General features: G+C 41.1%; 1 protein-coding gene across 7 annotated transcripts in view; it reads left to right on the top strand.

Annotated features, from left to right (window-relative positions):
- The window catches only part of AP2B1 (adaptor related protein complex 2 subunit beta 1), a 121982-nt gene that overhangs the window by 55015 nt on the left and 43087 nt on the right, over nucleotides 1-23880 (top strand). For 5 of the 7 annotated variants that reach the window (XM_041000559.1, XM_041000562.1, XM_041000558.1 and 2 more), the window contains exons 14-17: nucleotides 1071-1263; nucleotides 12236-12277; nucleotides 13100-13246; nucleotides 18153-18298. In XM_041000559.1, coding sequence (XP_040856493.1) covers nucleotides 1071-1263; nucleotides 12236-12277; nucleotides 13100-13246; nucleotides 18153-18298 — 528 coding nt within the window. The remainder of the gene's footprint in view (nucleotides 1-1070; nucleotides 1264-12235; nucleotides 12278-13099; nucleotides 13247-18152; nucleotides 18299-23880) is intronic. The other 2 variants (XM_041000564.1, XM_041000563.1) reach the window with 1 other exon arrangement.

Here is a 23880-nt window from a genome sequence, read left to right on the forward strand (position 1 = left end):
TACAGTCAGATTTACAGAGAGGAGAGACAGAAAGAGGGATCTTCTGTCTGCTAGTTCACTCCCCAACTAGCTGCAGTGGCCATAACTGAGTTGATCCAAAGCCGGGAACCAGGAGTTTATTCTTAGTCTCCCACATGCTGCAGGGTCCCAAAGCTTTGGCCCTTCATCTACTGCTTTCCCAGGTCACAAGCAGGGAGCTGGATGGGAAGTAAAGCAGCTGGGATATGAATTGGTGCCCATATAGGATCCCGGCACATGTAAGGCAAGGAATTTCAGCCACTAAGCTAATGCGCCACTCTCTGCAGCGCCCCAATGATTTTTTTAAACAATTAATTGATTTATTTAAAAGGTAAAGTTACAGGGAGTGACTGACAGGAAAAGATCTTCCATCTGCTGGTTCCTGCCTGAAATAGTTCCCATGGCCAGGGCTGGACCAGGGCTGGGCCAAGTCAAAGTCTGGTGCTGGGAGCTCTGTCTGGATCTCCCAGGTGCGTTACCTGGAAGCTGGATCAGATGCTGAGCTGGGTCTTGAACTGGCTTGAAGGTGACATCAGCATCACCACAGGTGGCAGCTTACCCACTGCACCACAGCAACACCATGACAGTCCCTCCACCAGCAATTTTTGTAATCTAAATTTAATTTTTACTTAGAGAGAGATACACATACCAAGATAGACAGAAATCTTCCATTTGTTGGTTAATGCCTGCAGCTGCCAAGGCTGGACCAGCGTGAAGCTTGACCCTCAGTCCCGGTCTCCCACGTGGGTGGCAGAGATGCAGTTATTTGATCTAGCGCTTGCTGCCTCCCACAGTGCACATTAGCAGGAAGCTGGAATAAGAAGCAGAGCTGGGACTTGAACCCAGACACTCTACTGTGGAATGCCGGTGTCCCAAGCAGTTTCCTCTATATTCATGTCTTGTCAAACCTATGTAATTTTAAGAACACATTTGTTGTTAATTGAATTTTTATAGTATCTTATTGTTATATTTCTGATTTTTATCTGTTGTCATATTGGTGTGTCTTACGTGAAATTGGCTTTTTTTTTTCTCCTGTTTGTGTGTGACTGCAGCACTGATGCAGGTGACAGCCCTGTTGGCACCACCACTGCGACCAACCTGGAACAGCCTCAGGTTATCCCCTCCCAGGGTGACCTTCTGGGAGATCTTTTAAACCTTGACCTTGGTCCCCCGGTCAATGTGCCCCAAGTGTCCTCCATGCAGATGGGAGCTGTGGACCTCTTGGGAGGAGGACTAGATAGTCTGGTAAGCATCATTCTTCCCCATTTCTATTGGTTATTTTTAGTACTTCATATGCCAGAGAATTTTAAATTATTCAGCTTTTTAGAACTAGATCTTTCCTTGATGAGCAGTAATGTCCTTTGAGAAAGGACAGGATTCTTTGTCTTTAGAGAGTTGATATAATACTGATCATCATACAGGGTATGTCTGCAAGTATATCAGATTATTTTGTCGTCTTGCCTCTAAATAGAACTTTTGATATTTAACCAAGCTATTGTTCAGCAATGTTAATATTTAATATTCTTTCCAAATTTTATTATTGCTCCTGCTTAGCTCTGGATACCCCACTGTAAGTTGTCCTTTTGACCTAAACCGCATTAAAGTGACTTAATATATATCATCCCTATTTCAAGACTTTTCAATCTCTGCCTTTGTTATGTTTTATTGGTTTTATACCTAGTGTACTTCTAATAGGTTTTGAGGCAGGCATTTGAGCCATTTTGCATTTAAAAAGTACCATTATTGCAGTTGGAAAGGATTCTACCATCTCTACGCTGTTATACTTCCAATTTAATTAGCTTCCAGGATTCTAATACTAAAAGGCTCCAATGACCAGAAATATCTGTGATTATATGTTACCAGTGAGAACCAAAATTATTTTTGATTTCTGTATAGATAAATGAGAAATACTTTAATCTGTAGAGGGAAGGCCAGAAAAATGACAGATCTCCTCACATGGCTCTACACAGTTAATACTTAGCTCCGGTGGAATTAGAGAGCCTGTTTTAGCCAGACACTTCCAAATGAGCTGCTTGTCAACCTGATGATTGTAAAGATGCACAACAAATTGATTTTATTCCCAGCATCTTTGGGAGGCAGATAACCATTAAAACAAAGATATGTGTTCTCAGAGATTACATAAACAAAGCAGCCTCCGTCTCTGCTGCCTCCACTGGCATCTTTCCTTTTACTTTATGAGTAGTATTTGTCTGGGATTTATGGCAGACAGTACAGAGATGTTTGTTTTTCATCTGACAAAGAGTCTAAGGAAATAATAGCCTTACAGTCATAGCTCTGTAGGTTTTGCATTTTGCTGATGGAAAGTCACTGCTTCCAGAATCTCCTCACTGACCAGGCTGTGGACTTTTGCTTATATTGATATAAATGAGCACTCCTGTTGTCTTCCTTGAGAATATGACTGCTTGCTTTTTATATTCATATGTTTAATAGGCAGGATTGGTTGCTGACATAAGCCAGTGCTTTCCTAGTGTGATCATTCTATGTTGCTGTATAGCCTCCTCACAAAAAACAGGGAACTGACAAATGAAGATTTATTTTGAGAGGCGCCTGAGAATCTCTTATAAAAGTAAAATATAAAATAGCTCTTTGTGTTCTGTTGATACATCAGCCACAACTCAAGTATTGCTTCCCCATGATGTTTATACCTTTCGCCTCTGGGAGCTTTCCAGAGGGTAGACTCTGACAAATAGGTATTTGATGACAAAGAAGTTTGCAGGACAGGAGGATTTTGATGTTGCCAGACTTACTCTTTTTTTTTTTTTTGGACCCACTTTAACTTAGAAAGAGGTACATACTATTTCTGTTTGACTTTGTATTAGCCCTTGTGAACTCCCCAAACCAGTGAGTTTTCTAGCAGTTTACGTAGCTTTCTAATCATCTGTAGACATTCCCACAAGTATTGCTTCAGATAAAAAGAAGCTGTTAGACTTGCTTGGGTGTAGAGGTAGCCATTGTCACATAGGGATCTTTTTCTTTTTTGTCTTTTAGCCAAAAAAATATCCTTAAAGATTGTGCTATTTCTCGAATGCATCATTGTCTTAACAGCCATGCCTCTCAAAACATTCTTTAGGGGCTAAGCATTTTTTTGGAGAGATTGGGATATCTGCATCGCACCCAGGAATGCTCTCGTTGAGAAATGGCTCCACTTCCACATCCAGCTGATGTGAACTTTGAGAGGCAGTAGATAATGGCTCAAGTAGTTGAATCCAAGCCACTAATGTGTGAGACCTGGATTAAGTTCTTAGCATTCATCTCCACCTTGCCTGTTGTAAGCTGTTGCAGAGGCATTTGGGGGAAGATCCAGCAGATGGGAGCTCTGTTTTATCTGTTTATCTACATCTTAAGTAAATAATTAAAAACCACAAAAGCTATCTGTGCTTGAGTTCAAGAGAAATTTAAACTTGTGGGACCTAGACATTGCTGTTCTTCTTCTTTTTTAAAGATTATTTTTATTGGAAAGGCAGATTTACAGAGAGGAGAGACACAGGAAAATTTTCTGTTTGCTGGTTGACTCCCCACGTGACTGTAATAGCCAGAGCTAAGCCTGTCTGAAGCCAGGAACCTCTTCTAGGCTCCCCACATGAATGCAGGGTCCCAAGGCCGTGGGCCATCCTCTATCACTTTCCCAGATCATAAGCAGGGACTGGATGGGAAGTGCACATATTCTTATGATGAGAGAATTAGCCAGTTGAACCATTTTGCTAGGCCTAACATTGCTATTCTTAAGTTATCCAGATTATTTTAGTTTTGCAGCCAGAATTGTGAATATGAGTTGAAAAAAATAACAAATGGAAAGTTAGAAAAGTTCAAAGTTGATCTCTCTGAGCTGGTGTTGTGGTGTAGTGAATTAAGCTGCCACTTGCAATGCCAGTATCCCATATGGTGCCAGTTTGTGTATTGATGGCTGTTCTTTCAATCCAGCTCCCTGTTTGGGAAAGCAGCAAAGGATGACCCAAGTGGTTGGTCCCATGCCCCCAACATCAGAGACCAGGAAAACGGACTTGGCCCTGGCCCAGCCCAGATCTGGTCTGTGTAACCATTTGGGGAGTATCTCTCCCTCTCTCTGTAAACTCTGCCTTTCAAATCAATATTTTTGAAAAAAGAAAAGTTGATCTCTTAAGTGAAGACACTAACGTCCACAAAATGTTATATTATTGAGTTATTTTTCCATTCTTATTTCCTACTAGGGGAATCCAGGCTTTCAGAAATCAGTAGTAAGTTGAATTTAACCAGTTTCAATAGAGTTCCTCAGTTCCAGTGTCCTTTTACCCTTGTTTACTTGACATAATGGAGATAGAAAATTGAGAATTTTGTATTGTCTACCAATTTTTATTCTTCTGTCTTCACACTTTATATTCATTAGAAGATAATCTTTGTGTATTTAAGTGATCTTCCCATTACATCTTGTACTTCTCACCTTCTTTCATTGTCACACTTGTGACCTTTTCCCAGAACTGTCATAATAAGAAATACGACACTAAATAATCATCAATTAAATACTGCTTGACACAAGAAACCTGTATGCCTAGCCATCAATAACACTAAGAGACAACATCTGTGATTCTTAAACCAAAGGAGAGTAGAATGACATATGGCTGTAATGTAGACAAAACCCACTTTCCATGACTCCCAGATGGTTGGTTCTTGTATGCTGTTTTTAAAGGTGGCTATCACCTTCAAAAATCACTGCTTTAGACAGAGTCTTTTTGGAAAGCCTTTTCAGCTCATAACTTGAATCAAAATGGATTTCCTCCATGTTCTCATCACCTCCTTATTGGAACGTGCCCATCCTTATTTTGCACTTGCCCTTCAGCATGTTTTTCTTGTGCTCTACAGATAGCTTCTGCCCTTTCTCTTAGCATAAGCATAACTGCACCTGGATGTGGAGTGAACTTAAGTAGTGCAACTTAAGTGCTTTATCTGTCCTACACAAAAAGCATGATAATGTGGTAATACTTTTAAAAACTGTAGATATGGGTGGTTTCATTTTGTTTGTTCTGAGTGGCTATCCTATGTAATGTATTAAACAGCCAATACCGAGTGGTATGATATTTCTCACAGTTAAAATCCTGGTTTGCTCTGCTTTTGGAGGTTATGTAGCTTTAGCATTATGTCTTGAGTCTGGCATCTGTGAGGATCGCTGAAGTAATCGAGACTCAGTTATTTGTTGCCTTTACTTTCAATATTTATTTTCAGATTTAGCTCTAGCTAAATTTCATCCTTTTTCTACCTCAGCTGTTCTGCATTACTGTATTGAGATAAATGGTGCTGTTAGGCATCTGCAGTTGGAAAGAACCATGATACAGAGCATCCATTCCGTGCTTACAGAGGAGTTCATTCTAAGAAAATGTGCTTTCTGGGCCTAGTGCAGTGGTTCAATGGTTGAATATCCACCTTGCAAGCACCGGAACCGCATATGAGCAGCTGCTCCACTTCCCATCCAGCTCCCTGCTTGTGGCCTGGGAAAGCAGTCTAGGATGGGCCAAAGCCTTGAAACCCTGCACCCATGTGGGAGACCCGGAAGAAGCTCCTGGCTTTGGATCGGCTCAGCTCCAGCCATTGTGGCCGTCTGGGGAGTGAACCAGTTGGTGGAAGTTCTTTCTGTGTCCCTCCTTCACTCCATAAAATCTCATCTGCTTTTCCAATAAAAATAAATAAATCTTTCTAAAAAAAAGAGAGGAAGAAAGAGAAAGAAGAAATTAATGTGCTCTCTGTGTCCCCCACTGAAGTGGAGTGGAACAAAAGAAAGTCATTTCTTCACATTTCTCTCCCCACTCCCTTTATTACAGGTCTTTACCTTTCAGATTTTTGAGCTATTTTATTGTTTGAAATTGCTGAAGGAATCTATTACGCCTGGTAGTTTTGCATGCAGTGACATAACAGCTTGGTTTTTATGTTTGTGTTGTATGGAGAGATCTTTTAAGTTATTGCCAAAATTATCAGCAAATTTTCCTGTGTGGCTTCTATAACCTACCTTTTTTTCTTGTATATTGTTTAGTCAAGTTTGGCACTGAACACTTTACAGATCATTACCAACTACTGAAAGTTGGATGCCATGCTAGACAGATTTCTAACCCCAAGACGAACCCAACAAGGTACTTGATCATGGGAGCCATTTTACAGGAAACTGAGTATCACATAGTAAGTCTCAGAGTTAGGATTTGAACTCAAAATTTCTTCAGAGCTTCAACATTTATACTCATCCCACTCTCCTGTGATTTCTTCATTACATTTGTTATTGCCTCCTTCTAGAATAGAGTCCTGTTTCACCTCCCTTTGGTCCTTCTCAGACTGGGGTGAGTGCACAGCAGACTATAGGCTGCCTTGATGGTGAAGGGTAAACGTGGGTAATGTTACTGCTCTGTTTTTTTTTTTTTTTTCTTAAGATTTAATTGTTTTTATTGGAAAGGTGGATATACAGAGAGGAGGAGAGACAGAGAGGAAGATCTTCCATCCAATGGTTCACTCCCCAAGCGGCCGCAACGGCTGGAGCTGAGCCATTCCGAAGCCAGGAGCCAGGAGCTTCTTCCATTTCTCCCACACGGGTGCAGGGTCCCAACGCTTTGGGCCATCCTTGACTGCCTTTCCAGGCCACAAGCAGGGAGCTGAATGGGAAGCAGGGCCGCCTGGATAAGAACCTGTGCCCATATGGAATCCCAGGTCGTTCAAGGCGAGGGCTTTAAACCATAGCGCTATTGCTCTGGGCCTACTCTGTCAGTCTTACTTGATGGTAAGTAATCAGAATGAACATGAATGTGCTGCAGCTTAGAAGACTAAGATAAAATGTAAGACATACTTACCTTGTGATTTGTCATGTTTTATCTCACTGGGCATATTGTACTAGGATTAGTAAGTTATTAGGAGATATATGAAAGTTTGAGAAGGACTGTAGAAATATATTTCTTTGGGAAAGTAGAGAGATACCTTTCTCGAAGCAAAAGTAGGACAGTTTTTCATATTAACCTCTTTTAAGTAGAACCATGAAAATTCATCTTCCTGTTTGACAGTAAACTGTGGTAAAGTACTAGTGTTTCCAGTGCAGTTAAATGACATACATCCCTGTGCTAATGCCACACTTCCTCTTGAAACAGCTTTGGCCTGTGGAAGGTTCTTTTTTCCTGCCCCATTCATTCTTTTTGTATATTTTGGCAGTGTTAGTGCAGATCCTGTGCTCTAGATCAGTTGGTTAACAGTTCTTGCAGATTTCTTTCCTTTTTGTGATAGTTTTCTAAAGTCACTTCAAAATTGTCTCCCAAGAAATACTGCCAGTAGCCCTATTTAACTGGTTACTAAAACATTCATTGGTTTGCTAAGTAATTATTTAATTATTCAGTATACATCAAGCTCTGTTCCGTATACTAGAAATATGGTTGTTACCAAAATACATTCTGTTACATTCTGTTGAGCCAAGATAACTGGTATACATGTTTGTTTAGTGAGTAGTAAGTACCGTTAAGAGTGCCTGGAGTCACTCTAGGGAGATTCTGTCTCTTATCGGGAAGTTAACTGTTCTGTCTCCCTACTGTTCTGATGGAAGACTTTTTACTTATTTTTGTGTGATCCTAACTCTTGTATGCTTTCATATTGTTTCTACTTTAAGAGCTTTTACGGCTACAGGATCTTTTCAGCAATTCCTTTAGTTATTTTAATGATGCTTTTCTGAACAGCTCTTTGTAGATGAAATTTAAGTTTGCTCCCAGTAATTAAAAATCATGCCTTCATGTAATAGATGCCCTGTACCTTCTAAAATCCAAACCATGATTAACAAAAAACAAAGATACCTTCAGGAAAATTCTGTTCAATTTTCATCATTCAAAATACTTTTCCTGAAGTTTGCACTCTGCCACCTTCTTTTTTAAACCTTAATTGTACTGGCTTATTTAGATAGCCCTGGGAACAATAGTAAGTGGATAACTGTAAGAAATTTAAGACATAGTGTTTAGGGCCCAGCACAATAACCTAGTGGCTAAATTATTGCCTTGTATGCACCAGAATCTTATATGGATGCCAGTTCATGTCCTAGCTGCTCCACTTCCCTCCCTGCTTATGACCTGGGAAAGTAGTAGAAGATGGCCCCCAAAGCCTTGGGACCCTGAACCTACGTGGGAGACCCAGAAGAAGCTCTTGGCTCCTAACTTTGGATGAACTCCACTCCAGCCTTTGTGGCCACCTGGGCAGTAAACCAGTGGACAGAAGATCTTTCTCTCTTTCTCCATCTCTCTGTAAATCTGCCTTTCCAAGGAAAACAAATAAATCTTAAATAATAATAATAATAATTAGGCATCTAGGATTGAAATTAAACTTATGCCCTGCATAATTATTCCTTTTCATTACTGGCTCCTATTAGCTCACCAGATAACAAAAATTGCTCCGAATTTTACAAGTTTTGAAATGTTTGGTTGATTCTGTATTCTACCTGCTAAGTGTAGGCTTGGAATATTGCCAAACTGATGAAACAAACTTTAAATAATACCAGCATCTGAACTGTAATGGTCGAGGCTAGTTCAGCCTTATATACAACAACTTTCCCAGTTATTTGTTCAGTTTTCGTTTTGTTCTTACTTAATGAGTGCTTCATCCTGCTTATCATAATTGAGAGGCGAGGCCACTCAGTGGGAAGTTGACTTCCATCCTCAATGACCTCTGTTTATTGTCAGTCCCTCCCAACAGTGTGCTGTCACTATGCCACAAACTCAGAGAAAGTTCCCTTGGTAGCTTTACAGTGAAGAGAGAAGATACAGAATGGTCTGAATAAGTTATTGTCTTGCTAGTTCGAAAGCATTGAAATTGGTGCCACTGCTGTGGCATAGTAGGTTAAGCTACTGACTACAGTGCCAGAATCCCATATGGGCCCCAGTTCAAGTCCTGGCTGCTCCACATCCAATCCAGCATTCATACTAATGTACAAAGTGCTTTGGCCCCTGCATCCTTGTGGAAACCTGGAAGAAGTTCCTAACTTCGTACTGGCCCAACTCTGGCTATTTTGGTCGTTTGGGACGGAACCAGCAGATGGAAGACCTTTCCCTGTCTCTCTTTGCAACTCTACTTTTTGGATAAATAAAGTAAATTAAAAACAAAAAACACCAAGCATTGACTGCAAATATCTGGGCAAATGCAGACTCTTAAGGTGGACTATGTCAGCCAATGGATTTTGGAAAGATTTCCTTATCCTTAGAGTGACGAGATTGACAGCATTTCAGAACTATTGAAACTACTTGAGCAGAGTCTTAGAGCATGCTCTGTATCAGGGACCCTGGCATGACAGCGGGTGGCCGTTCCTGTCCCTAGATAGTAAGGCGGTTGGGAGGCTGGCTGCAGCTTCTCCTCTTATCTCCCTGTTTTGCCAGTGTACAGGAAGGAGGAAAAGAAAATTTGGAAAACCCACTTTTCCCTAATCCTTGACCCTTCCCACCCTAATCAACTATATATGCATCATCAAAGCAATTTTTTTTTAATCAGCACAATTAGATGAAGTTTTTATTGTGGGCTACATGAGTCTATTACACCTTATCTGTGTCAGACCAGAGTTCTTGATTCTAGCCGAGTTGTACCTGATACACTTAATGGAAAAGGGGATATCAGGATTACTTTTGAGTTTCTCTGTAGTTTTGAATAAATCAGTAAGCATCATAAAGGGAGACAGTAGGCAGTTCTTGTCCAACTAAGATAATAATCAAAATAAAAACAATGAAATGCCAAGAAGTGAAAGCAATAAAGGGGTTTTATTTCCTTTGGTTTAAACATCATCAGTGGATACCTTTATTCTGTGCTTTTTATTATTCTTAGACTGTTTTGTGAAACTATGATTTCCTTTCGTGGTTTGAGAGAGAGAGTGAGTAAGTATGTGTTTTGTCTTCCCATTGAGGGCTAACCAGTTCCATAAAGAATTTTGTCTGTCTCTTTCTCTTTTGGGAGGGGAGGGATATTTAATTATTTTATTTAGAAAAGCAAATTTAAAGAGAGAAGCATGAAGAGAGAGAGAGATCTCCCAAATGCTTGTGCACTACCCAAATGACTTCAATGGCTGGAGTTGAGCCTTTCTGAAGCTAGAAGCCAGGAACTTCTTCCAGGTTCCTATGTGGGTACAGGGTCCCAAGGACATAGGCCATCCTCCATTATTTTTGCAGGCCACAAGCAGGAAGCTGGATTGGAAGCGTAGCAGCTGAGCCTAGAACTGGCACCCATATGGGTGTCAGCATTTGTAGGTGGGGGATTTGCTTGCTGAGCCATTATGCTGGCACCAGAAACCTCAAAGGTTTTATGAAAGGGAAATTAAAGGCTGCCATATCACACTGCGTTTGCAAATTTCTTTGGCACAGCTTAAAACAGACACATATACCCACCCTTTGTTCCTTTCTTGACTGCTTTTTCCTGATCATGCATTTGTTGACATTTTCAGTCTGTTCAGACTGTGTGAAAAATGCCTCCCATTGTAACCCCACACTATTTCCCCCGGAAGCTTCTCTGTATTAACCCTCAACTGAAGGAGGTTCTTTGCTTCAGAATCTCATACCTTGTGAAATTTCACGTTATGTTGTGTTTCTCCTGCCAGGTTGCAAAAGTCTGGTTCTTGGTTATCTGTGTCATCCTCTCATTGCTTTTCTTTACCTCTTCCTAATACCTTTCATCCATTAAATGTCATATGAATGTTTGTTTGAATAAAAGGAATTTCATGCTTCTCCAATGTAACGCTGCAGATGTGCTGTTCTAGAATTAGAGAGGAAACAGTTGTGTGATATCTTTTCTGCTTTCTGTTTGCTTTCACACTTTTCCAGGTTTTCAGATTCTTGCTTAGGATGACCTTTTTATTTATTTTGAGCATATCAAACATTGGGTAATCTTCAGGAGCCATATTCTGGAATGTTGGTTTGCAGTGCTCTGTAGTTTAGTGCAGAGAATGCTTGCCAACACCAGTTACGAAACACCTGCCACCTGCTAGGATTATTTTTCTGTCATGTTTGAAATGAAAGTTTGTTGTAAGCTTCACTATTTTTGAATGTAGATTGAATTTCAGATTTTGCCAATGCTGTTTTACATACTACTGTCTATTCATAGAGACGATAGATAATCCTGTTCCCTAAATCCTGAAATGTAATACGGTTTTGTTATTTTGGCATAGCCACAGCACAGTGATTTCCAAATTCCCTCAGACAGTAAAGGAAAATATTTAAACTTTTTTCCCAACAAGTCCTTAAGTCATTTGATGATCCAGAGAGATGTTTTAAGATGCACGGTGAAAACTTGGGATGAAGCTAATGTGCAACTATAGGAAAAATAAGGCAGTTTGTGCTTTTTAACAGTGTCATTGGTTGTATATATGTGTGTTTTACATTTCTTGCATGCCATCTGTTTTCAGCTGTAGTTCTTTAATGTTTTTGTCATGGGAAACTGACTTCAGGGTAAAATATATTTATCAGAGTCCAAAGAAAATAGAGAGAAGACGACCATGGGGGATTATTTTCCTGGCAGCTAGCTAATTCTGTTAGTCTAGTTCTGTGTGATGCTTAGCATCCTTGAAAATTATTGACCCAAATAAATCCAAGCGCTTTTCCTTAGTAACATTGACTGTGGATGAAATTTGAAACATTGCATGCCTCTTCCCACCTTCCCCACCCCCAACCCCTGGTAGGATGTCTTCCTATCCCAGCTATTTTCTTTGCTAAGAACATTCTCAATTTTAAAACCATTTTTGCTCCACCTGTAATTTTTGAAGCTTGAAATACTGGATTGGTTACCACCTTCTCAGTGGGGCAGCAAGTTTTAGAGATCAAAGCACATTTTAGTTTTTCTTTGCTTTTCCTTTTTTCCCCTCCTTAAATTTCCTTTTAAAAATTTTTTCAAAACTTTGTTGCTTGGGGACAGAGCTTCTTGGAATATATAAACTCTTTAAATCCTGTTTGAGTTTGTGTCTATGTTACCCTGGTGGAAAGTTTGGATCTGAAACATCCCTGAGATGTCCCAGCTCCATCTCCTTTCCAAGTGTTCTCAGAACTCCCCCACACAATTGCTACCACCACTTAGTTCCCCAAAGACATTTTTCTTTATAGTCTGAAATTTCTTTAGGCTTGGGGAGACAAGTTGAGTGGCATGTATACCCAGCAACTTGGTAGAGCAATTTGTAGATTCTATATGGGCATCTAGTACTTAGCTAAATGAACTCTACCTTTCTCTCCTCTCTCTCCTTTCTCTCTTTCAGCTTGGCAGTGACCTTGGCGGGGGCATTGGAGGAAGTCCGGCAGTAAGTGCCATCTGTTTGTTTCACCATGGGAAGCACTGCCCCTTGTTTGATGCCTTTCCTATGCCCACATTATCAGACCAGCCATTGCTGCTCTCTAGCTCTGCACACCAGAACCTCTGGCAGGTTGTGAGGAGTAGCAAGCAGGGTAGGGCTACTTGGACTCTGCTGGGGTCAGGAACTGCACATGGTGTAGGAACATCGTAAGGGACTGGTGCTCTGCTACCTAAAGAGATCTTTCTTTCTGACATTAAGGATCTAAAGGCAAGGGAACCTTCCATCTTGAGCATGCTTTCACACCCTGGTATCTTCAAGGAAGAGCTTGAGTCAATTGATTCAAAGTGGAAGTCTCCTCGTTGTGAGTTAGTTTGGGGGTGTGTGGATATCATCTCCCCAAGAAAAGCCTCCCACTAAATATTTTTACCTAAATGGGAACTTGCCTGAAACCCCTTGGAAATGGAGCTGCTTAAGGTGGAAGCTTCTCCCTCCTAGAGAAACAAACTTCCCATTTGCCAAGGTATCTCTACGCCTTTTTGCACAGAATCATGGAAGCTAAAATTGGAAACAAATAGGCAAAGTCTTGATTCATTGTGTTCCTGTGTCCTCCTAAGTAGTCTCCTGAGAAGGCCTCTGAGGTGTATGTATATCTTATCATTGATGAAGAAATAATTATGCTGATTAAAAGAGAAGATTCTAATTCAGCTCCTCTGACTATTCTAATTATGGTGTTTTCATGTTGCCTTATTGCTAGTTAAACCGTATCACATGATTTTGAGGACTATTTAATCTATTCTTCCTGATGTTCCCCTCCCCTTTCTCCTGTAGGTGGGACAATCCTTCATCCCCTCCTCAGTGCCTGCAACCTTTGCTCCTTCACCCACTCCTGCCGTGGTCAGCAGTGGTCTGAATGACCTGTTTGAACTCTCCACAGGGATAGGCATGGCGCCTGGTGGATATGTGGCTCCCAAAGCTGTAAGTAGAGTAACGTGGCAAAACTGTGTTAGTGGATGCTGTGCAGATTTCTTCATTTCAAACATTTATGTGGGAAAAAAATGATTGTTTATTATTCCAGCGATAATAGGTCTAGGTTTTAGGCCCTTGTTCTGAAGGATTTAAGAGGAAGATGAAAACTGTGGCTCCAAACTCAGCAATAAGAAGCACTGTTAACATCCTTGTTAAATATTTTTACAATTAAACTTTAAGAAAACTAGGAGAATTTGACTTTCACTCTCACGTTTAGAAACATTGTTTAGATTGTCAACCTTGCAGTCGGTCTGGTGGGGCCTGCTGTCCGTCCTCCCTCGGGGAGACTGCAGGGCAGGTCAGGCTGCATCTTGAGTTTCTCCCTTCTGCTCCTCTTTGCCGTTACATCACATGTGCATTCTTGAGTGCCACTGCTACAGTTTGGTTTTCATGATTTTAGTGTATCTTTTCAGAGTTCTGATTTAGGTTTGTGTTGCTGGGATTCTTCCAGTCTCAACCTCGCTTAAAATACAAAAGGAGAACCTCACAGTTAGTGAATCTGACCTAAAACCTTGGGAATAGTGTCATGCCAGCTAGGCTGGGTTTCACTTCATATACTGTTGGCCTTTCTGAGGAGCACCTGAATTCTGTACCTATTCATCTGACTTCTTGTATGCAATTCCTGCTGTAAAGCAGTTGTACACTTTAAGAGTCATAACTTAATGTATAGGGTAATCAGAAATGTGATTCAAAACTAAGCCATGGAGTTTTGGTGCAACTCCGTAGTTTCGTCATAGGCTTTACTATGTTGGATATTATCCCTGCAGCCATTACATTATTAACTATCAGGTTATCTGATGTACTCATTTGCTAACATAAAACTAACACATACAGGTGGCCAATTTAAATATATAGAAATACAACATGGGAAATTAAATTGTCCCCGCTCCTTCTTCTCCATATATAGTCATTGTTAACTTTCTCATATGCTCTTTAAAAAGTATATTAAAAAAATTGTTTATGTGAAAGAAGAGGGAGATTTCAGTCTAGTGTCTCACTCCCCAATGGCAGCAATAGGCAAGGCTGGGCGAGCCTGGTGCTATGAGCTTCAAACAGGTTTCCCATGTGGGTGACCCAAGCACTCGGGCCATCTTTTGCCACTTTTGCTCCATGCATTAGCAGGAAGCTGGGCTGGAAGACAAATAGCCAGGACTCTCATTGGCACCATGGAGGATACTGGTACTGCAGGCAGTGCCTTTACACAACACTGGACCCAAAAAAGTATTTTGTGATTGTTTGATTTATTTTGTTTGTTTGCTTAGCGTGGCTGAGTATGATTACTCAACACCCACAAGTTTCTTTGGTATCTTCTGTTATATGGTGAGAATCATGCATAATTTTCCTGATTTTAAAAAACTATATTTTGGGCCCAGCGGCGTGGTCTGGCGGCTGAAGTCCTTACCTTGAATGTGCCGGGATCCCATATGAGCGCTGGTTCTGATCCCGGCAGCTCCAATTCCCAACCAGCTCCTTGCTTGTGGCCTGGGGAGGCAGTCGAGGATGGCCCAAAGCTTTGGGACCTTGCACCCGCATGGGAGACCTGGAAGAGGTTCCTGGCTCCTGGCTTCGGATCGGCACATCATCGGCTGTTGCACTCACTTGGGTAGTGAATCATCGGACGGAGGATCTTCCTCTCTGTCTCTCCTCCTCTCTGTATGTCTGACTTTCCAATAAATAAATCTTAAAAAAAAAAAACCAACTATATTTTGCAATTGTGTGAACTGGGACAGGCTAACATGGTCATGGATCTGATGTCAGGGGTAGGAAATGATTCAGTTACAGTGAATGTTAAGCAGCACCTAAATATTTACCAGGAATTGTAGCAAGAGTTAGAGACATGGGCCTTGCCCTAAAAGAAATTACTGATAATGGATTTAATTAAGATGAAAATCTTTAAAAACTATAAGAATACCATTTTTATTGTTTCTTCCCTGTAAAACTCCTTTGGAGAGAGGAGGCAGCTGGCATGATAGCTCAGTCCCCTGCAAGTGCAGGGATACCAAATGGACACCAGTTCATGTCCCAGCTGCTCCACTTCCCACTCAGCTCCCTGCTTGTGACTGGGAAGGCAGTAAAGGATGGACCAGAGCCTTGCGACCCAGCACCCTTGTGGGAGACCCAGAAGAGGCCTCTGGGTCCTAGCTTTGGATTGGCTCAGCTCTGGCCATTTTGGCTCCTTGGGGAGTGAACCAGTAGATCTTGCTCTGTAAATCTGCCTTTCCAATACGAATAAATAAATATTTTACAAAAAACATTGGAGAGTGGGGGATGGCACTATGGTTGTGACTAATCCTCTGCCTACAGCACCAGCGTCCCATAGGCGTCCAGTTCATGTCTTCATTGCTCCACTTCTGATCCAGTTCCCTGCTAATGTGCCTGGGAGGGCAGCAGAGGATGACTCAAATACTTGGGCTCTTGCACCCACATAAGAGACCCAGAAGAAGCTCCTGGCCCCCCAGCTTTGTACTGGCCCAGCTGTGACTGCTGTGGCTGTTGGGAGAATGAACTAGCAAGTGAAAGATTTGTCTTTTCCTCTCACTCTGTAACCCTTTCAAATAAAATTTATCTAAGAGAGTTACATGGTGGGGGGAATGTAGCAGATCTCTTTACTGGTTCATTCTCCAGGTATCCACAGTGGCTGGGGCTGGGCCAACCTGAAGCCATTAGCTTCTTCTGGGTCTCCCGCATGGGTGCAGGGGCATAAGTACTTGAGCCATATTTCATTGCTTTTCCAGGTATATTAGCAGGCAGCTGGATTGGAAGTGGAACAGCCAGAACTCTTAACAGCGCTCAAATGGGGTGGTGTGTATCTCAGTAAAAAGCTTTACTCACTGTATCATATTACTGCCCGGCCCCCAACAAACCTTCTGTAAAGCTAATAAAGACATTGTATTTACTGAGATTTATTTCCTTATATATATATTCTTGGTGGCAGTACTCAAAAGCAATAAAATGACAGAATTGAATCAAAGCCAGAGATTTTTTTCATAAATTATGTAAATAATTGAAAATGACCTCAAAATTTGTTAAAATGCAACTTTATCCTTAGCCTTGGCATAGAATTTATACATCTATAAAAATCACCATGGGACCCAGCACAGAGGCCTAGGGCTAAAGTTCTTGCCTTGCATGCACTAGGATCCCATATGGGCACCAATTTGTATCCTAGCTGCTCAATTTCCCTTCTAGCTCCCTGTTTGTGGCCTAGGAAAGCAGTAGAAGATAGCACAAAGACTTGAGATCCTGCAGCTACATGGGAGGCCCAGAAGAAGCTCTGGGCTTCTGACTTCAGATCAGCTTAGCTCTGGCCATTGCAGTAGATGGAAAATCTTTCTCTATGTCTCTGCTTTTCTCTGTAAACCTGACTTTCCAGTAAAAAAAAAAATTGAATGGGCCATTTGGTGAGTGAACCAGCAGATAGAAGATGTGTCTTTCACTCTCTGGCTCTCCTTCTCTCTGCCTTTCAACTAACAATAAAATAAATCTTTTTTTAAAAAATAGTTTTATTAGGAGAATCAAGATGGCGGAATAGGGTAAGGACACATTTAAACAGATGGAGCATCATAAGCCAGGGTAAAGCAGAGAGGACACATTCCAGGAGCTAGAAGACAGCTGAAGGCTGAGGGGCTCCTGGAATCTGAAGCATATGGGAAAGTAGCGGTGACAAAGGTGAAGTGTTGCAATGATCAGATACTCCAGCGGCAGTCAGCAAGAAATGATCTGAGCTCGACTGGTGGCTGGAGCCCCACCACCAGCCAGATGGGAAGGGGAGTTTACCAGGAGTTCAAGGAGGTTAGCTCGGGCAAATACTTGCCTGTCCTGGGCCCAGAGTGGTAGCCTAGCAGCTAAAATCCTCACCTTAACATGTGCCAGGATCCCATATTGGTGCTGGTTCTAACCCTGGCAGCCCTGCTTCCCATCCAGCTCCCTGCTTGTGGCTTAGGAAAGTAGATGAGGACAGCCCAAAGCCTTGGGACCCTGCACCGGCACAGGAGACCCTGAAGAGGTTCCTGGTTCCTTGCTTTGGATTGGTGCAGCTCTGGCTGCTTTGGCAGCAAAGCTTTCCTTAGTCTTTGAAAATGAAATAAAATTCTTCCACAGTAAAGAAAATCTCCAAGAATACTCCTCTTCCAAACCTGCCTTACAAATGATACTTTTTAAAGCACCCTTCAAAACCAAAGGCAGATGTAAGCAACATCCCAGTAAAATAACAACAGATGTCTAAAATGACATGACTAAATTAACACCTATTCATAATAACCCTGAGTATAAATGGCTTAAACCCATCGATCGAACATCATAAATTAATAGACTGAATCAAAAAACAAAACATATCAAACAAAGATCCATGGAAACTATATTGTGGATGTTGATGGTTTTGCTCTTTTCATTTCTTCAAAACATTTTTTTTCATATTAAATTGCTGACTGACTCATAGGTCATACAGTAACATCATTTGCTTCAAGAAGGTTCTTGACTTTCTTTTTCATTTCTTCAGCAACACATCAGTCATTCAGTAGCATGTTATTTAACTTAATGATGTTGTAAATTTCTGTTTTTCCTCCTTTTGCTGATTTTGTTTTGTAGCTTTTGATTTCAATACATAATAAGTATGTATTGAAGACCATCATATCCAGAGGTTAGGATGCAATGCATTCTGTATCTCTGCCTCGAGATCACAGATCGACTCCCAATGAAACTAAAAATTAAAAGCAAAAAGCCTAAGAGGAAAAAAACTTTTATTAAAATTTATTCTAAAAATAAGTAAATAAAATGTGTTTTATAAAATATAACTGGTAAAGAAGTAAGATATTAATTTTATCTTTAGGTCTTACTTGGTTTTACTGTCTTTCAGGTCTGGCTACCTGCAGTAAAGGCTAAAGGACTGGAAATTTCAGGAACATTCACTCACCGTCAAGGGCACATCTATATGGAAATGAACTTCACCAATAAAGCTCTACAGCATATGACAGACTTTGCAATCCAGTTTAACAAGAATAGGTAAGTAATCTGAGTCACTAGCTTGATACACAGAGCACAGCACACCTTGTGTCCATTAAAGAATGTTCAATTTAGTAGTGCACAAAAACTCAGATGTTGGGACATGCTGAGTATGTGGGGATCCCTGGTTCTTCCAAGTCTGCTCAGTTGTGCTCAACTCTGGAAGCCCTTGAGATTTGCGAGGAAGGGAACTTTTCCACATGGAAGGAGGCAAAACATTACTGTTGTCTTTTTTTTTTCTTTTTAAGATTCATTTATTTAATTAGCCACATTTACAGAGAGAAAAACTCACTATCCACTGCAGTAGCCAGAGCTGAGCTGATCTGAAGCTGGAAATCAGGAGCCTCCCCTGAGTCTTCCACATGGTACAGGGTCCCAAGACTTTGGGCTGTTTTCCACCACCTTCCCAGGCCACAAGCAGGTAGCTGGGTGAGAAATAGAGCAGCCAGGACACAAACTGGTACCCGTATGGCATCCTAGCACTTGTGAGGCGAGGATCAAGCCACTGAGCCATGATGCTAGGCCCTACTATTGTCTTCTTATAAATCTTGACTAGAATTCTACTTGAGAATCAAAGACAGAGTTGCTCCTGTGCACTGGCACCCCTATGGAGTGCCAGCTTATAGGCAGCACCTTACTCACACCACTGTTTCGGCCCCTCAAATAAATTATTTTATTTTTTTAAGAATTAATTTTTTTTTTATTGGAAAGGCAGGTTTACAGAAAGGAGAGACAGAGGGAAATATCTTCTCTCTACTGATTCAGTCCCAAATGGCTGCAGTGGCTGGAGCTGAGCCAATCTGAAGCCTAGAGCCAGGAGCTTCTTTCTTGTCCTTCATGCTGGTGCAGAGTCCCAAGGCTTTGGGCCGTCCTTGACTGCTTTCCCTGGCCACAAGCAGAAAGCTGGATGGGAAGAGGAACATTTGGAACATAAACCAGTACCCAGAGGGGATTCCGGCAGCTGCATGGCAAAGGCTTGGCCACTAGGCCATCATGCCAGACCCCTAAACTTTAAAAATAAAATACACTTAAGGGGCCAGCTCCGTGGCATTGTAGGCTAAATCTCTGCCTATTTTACCAGAAGCATCCCATATGCACACCAGTTCATGTCCCAGCTGCTACATTTCCAGTCTAGCTCCCTGCATATGGTCTGGGAAAGCAGTGGAGGACGGCCCAAAGCCTTGGGTCCCTGCACCCGCATGGGAGACCCAGGGGACACTCTGAGCTCCTGGCTTTGGATTAGCTTAGCTCAGGTCATTGTGGCTCACTTGGGGAGTGAATCATCGGATGGAAGATCTTCCTCTCTGTCTCTCTTCCTCTCTGTATATTGGACTTTCCAATAGAAATAAATAAATCTTTAAAAAATGAAAAACAGCCAATATTTATACATTAATTAAACAATCACATATAGGCTAGCATTCTGCTTTTAGCTGTGAATTTTCAGCCTTAACAAGAAAGAGAGCACTAAGTTGTAAACTGTTTATATCTTTTGTAAACATCAATGGTTTTTATTAAATTTTATTGGTCAGGAAACTGGCTGCTAGACTATTTAATGGAAGGTCCATTCATTTGTACATAGAAGATAGTTAGTCTTGCTTGTGACAAAGTAGTAATTGGACCTTTAAAGCAGATTCAATAAGATTGGTCAGTGACAGTTTGCATCAATCACTAATTTATTTTTAGTCATTTGGCAAAGCTTTTATACCCTGAATTTGAGTTTGGCACATTAGAAATCATTTAAATAATTAGAAAATCTATGTTTATTTTAATAACTAGTTATATTTCTAGCCATTTAGGGAGATCTAGCTCTATTAATGGCTAAAGCTGTTGAGAAAAAAGTACAAAAAAAAAATCCAGGGCCTGACGCAATAGCCTAGTGGCTGAAGTGCTTGCCTTACATCTGTCAGGATCTCATATGACAGCTCCACTTCCCATCCAGCTCCCTGCTTGTGGCCTGGGAAAGCAGTAGAAGCTGACCCAAAACCTCGGGACCCTGAACCCACGTGGGAGACCCAGAAGAGGTTCCTGGCTCCTGATTTCAAATTTCCTTAGCTCTTGCTTCTGTGACTACTTAAGGAGTGAACCAGTGGATAAAAGATCTTTCTCTCTGTGTATCTGCCTTTCCAGTTATAATAAATAAATCTTTAAAACAAAAAGGCCAAGTTATTAGGGAAAATTGTTGTAATAAAGGAAAGCTGCATAGTTACATTCATCTCTATCCGCCTTTGTTTTTTTTTCTAAGACAAGTTTATATATTCTTTCAATAATTGTATTACTTTTTTTATAAAATAAGATTAATCTTTGCTTTCTATCAATAGTCTATTGTTTGTGGGGTTTTTTTTTTTTTTTTAATATTTATATATTTGTTTGAAAGGCAGACTTACAGAGAAAAAGGGAGAGAGAGGTTTGCCATCTGTTGGGTCACTGTCCAAATGGTAGCAATGTACAGCCTGTGTCAAGCCAAAGCCGGAATCCAGGACTTCTTCCAGGGTCCCACATGGGTGGCAGAAGCCCAGGTAACTGGGCCACCTTCTGCTGTTTTCCCGGTAAATTAGCTGAGAGATGGATCAGAAATGGAGCAGCTGGGCCTCATACTGGTTTTCATATGGGATGGCACCACAGGGAATACCGCTCTAATATTCTGTAGTTTTCTACTCTAACTCACATCATCTTTCTCTCTGCCATTACGTAACTCAGTATTATAACTGTTCCTTGGGTTCTGTGTAGAAATGGTTCCAACATAGGTTATGGATAGCAATCCCTTGACTGTGCTGAAGACGCGTATGTAAAATAGCACGTATGAGCTGTGCACATCTTCTTAGATACATTACATCTTTTGTAGATTACTTAAAGTGCAGGAAGAAGATGTGAGGTGAGCAGTGTTCAAGCAGGAATGCTGTGGAGGGATGAGGGCTTTGGAAATCGTTGGAGGTGACAGAGTGTGCTTACACATATTACGTCAGTTATGTGGCTTCAGGGCTCTGTGTGATAAATTCAAATTTTTTAAAAATTATCAGTTATTAAACATCAAAAGTTTGCAGCAGTGGTTGCTGTATACAAAATACAGTTATCTATATAGTTTCCTGTTTTGAGCTTACAGTCTAAAAAGAAATGTAAGAATGCTCAAAGCCTGCCTCAAAATATCCTTAGCTTAGAAATTGCTATTTTGGAAAATAGGTGAGCCAAAATGACCTATTATTTTAGGTACAGTGTTAATAGGCTTTGAACATGATCCAAAGAATATTTTACCTGTCCCATTTTTTTTTCCCAGTTACATGAGGCTGACTAAGAAAAAGAGCACTTAGAAATTTAGAAATTTGATAAGAACAAGCTTGTCTTCTAATTCCACTTAAAGCTGAAAAACAGATTTTTTTTTAATTTATTTGAAAGACAGAAGGATGAGGCAGAGATTTCCTGTCCTGATTCACTACCCCAATGTCTACAGTAGCTAGATCTGAGCCAGGAGCCATGAACTCAGTCCAGGTCTTCCACTGGTGGCAGGTTCCCAGGTATATATTAGGAGGGGCCAGAGTCAGAAGTGGTGCCAGGACTTGATCCCCAGGAACTCCAGTGTGGGTCTGCTGTGTTACTGTCAGTACCCAAGCTGTCATCTCCCTCCTCTTGGTGCTCACCAGCAAAAAGCAGAATTGGGGGAGGTTGGACTCAAACCTGGACACTCAGATAAATGAGTTGCAGACATCCCAAGTGGTGATCTAATCCACTGCCCCACAGCGCTTGCCCCGTTAACTCGAAAAGGATACCAAAAATAACTGATTATGAATTACCTGAAGAGTGAGCATGGCGTGATGACTCAGTGACTAAATCCTTGCCTTGCAAGCACCGAGATTCCATGTGGGAGCCCATTTGTGTCCTGGCTGCTCCACTTCCCATCCAGCCCCATGGTTGTGGCCTGGGAAAGCAGTCGAGGATAGCCCAAAGCCGTGGGACTCTGTACCCATGTGGGAGACCCAAAAGAAGCTCCAGGCTCCTGGCTTCGGATCAGCTCAGCTCTGGCTGTTGGCAGCCACTTGGGGAGTGAACCAACAGATGTAAGGTATTTCCCTCTGTAGCTCCTTCTCTCTGTAAATCTGCCTTTCCAATAAAAATAAAATGAAATCCTTAAAACAAACATGAAATTATCTGAAAAATAAGAGTTGACTCCATAAAGTGTTGTACAAAATGTTCTGTTCTTTTTTTAAGATTTTTAATGTTATTGGAAAGTCAGATTTATACAGAGAAGGAGAGACATCTTTCTGCTCCAGCCATGTCTTTCTCTTGACCCTTTTCTTTCTATTTTTTGTAATTGTTCCATTTCTACATTTCATTTCACCTTTGCCTCATCTTGTTTTGTGTGGGATTTATACTAACTACCTGTCCTTGAATTAAGCTTTCGCTGTCATGTTTTTTTTTCCTGTTTTTAACAAGAAATATTCCCTTGAAAGATTTATTTGTTTTTATTTGAATGACAGATTTTACAGAGATCTCCCATCTACTGGTTCACTCTTCAAATGGTTGCAAAGGCCAGAGCTGAGCTGACCCGAAGCCAGAAGCCTGGAGCTTCTTTTGGGTCTCCCACATGGATGCAGGCTCCCAAGGCTTAGGCCATCCTACACTTCTTTCCCAAGCCATAAGCAGGGAACTGGATCCAAATAGAGCAACCAGGACAAGAGCCAACCCCCATATAGGATGTAGGCACCCACAGGGTTGAAGATTACTGCCACCGCACCAATTCTATTTATCATTTCTTTCTTAGGTGTCCTCTGACAGTCTCTTAAAAGGGACTCAGGTAAACAATATTCCTTGAGTCTTCTTACATTGTCAAAACTCTGACCTTTATATTTGAAAATTCACAAATTCTTGAAGTATTTTTTCCCAATGTCTTTTATCATTTGATATTACTTCGGAAAAGTCAGTTGTTAGCCCAATTTTCCCTCTTGTAAGTTTTTTGTCTGGCTGCCCACAGTTGTAACGTCCAGTAATTTTGCCAGGATATTCTTAGTGTTGGCCAGTTAAGATCAGCTTTTCCTTGAGTAAGATGCGTCCTTCAATATGTGCTTTGGAATCTTAACTAAAGAAAATTTTCAGGGGCCTGGTACAATAGCCTAGTAGTTGAAATCCTCACCTCGCATGCATCGTCGGGATCCCATATGGGTGCCAGTTTGTATCCCAGCTGCTCCACTTCCCATCCAGCTCCCTGCCTGTGGCCTGGGAAAGCAGTCGAGGATGGCCCAAGGACTTGGGACCCTGCTCCTGCATGAGAGACCTGGAAGAAGTTCCTGGCTCTTGGCTTTGAATCAGCTCAACTCCAACTGTTTCGGCCAAGTGGGGAGTGAACCAGTGGATAGAAGATCTTTCTGTCTCTCCTTCTCTCTATAAATCTGAATTTCCAATGAAAATAAATAAATCTAAAATATATATATGACAAGAAAAATTTCAAAGTTAAATGTATTTAAACTTACAATTTATTCTGTTGATTTTCTTTTTTGTTATTTCTGATTATGAATTTATCTGATTTTTATAAAAGCTACTTTTCTCTGTTTCTTTTTGGATATAGTCAGATTCTTTTCTAGCAGTAAATATCA

Source organism: Ochotona curzoniae, unplaced genomic scaffold (genome assembly GCF_017591425.1).
Source record: "Ochotona curzoniae isolate NIBS_2020 unplaced genomic scaffold, NIBS_Ocur_1.0 scaffold_2453, whole genome shotgun sequence".
NCBI classification, from domain to species: Eukaryota; Metazoa; Chordata; class Mammalia; order Lagomorpha; family Ochotonidae; genus Ochotona; species Ochotona curzoniae.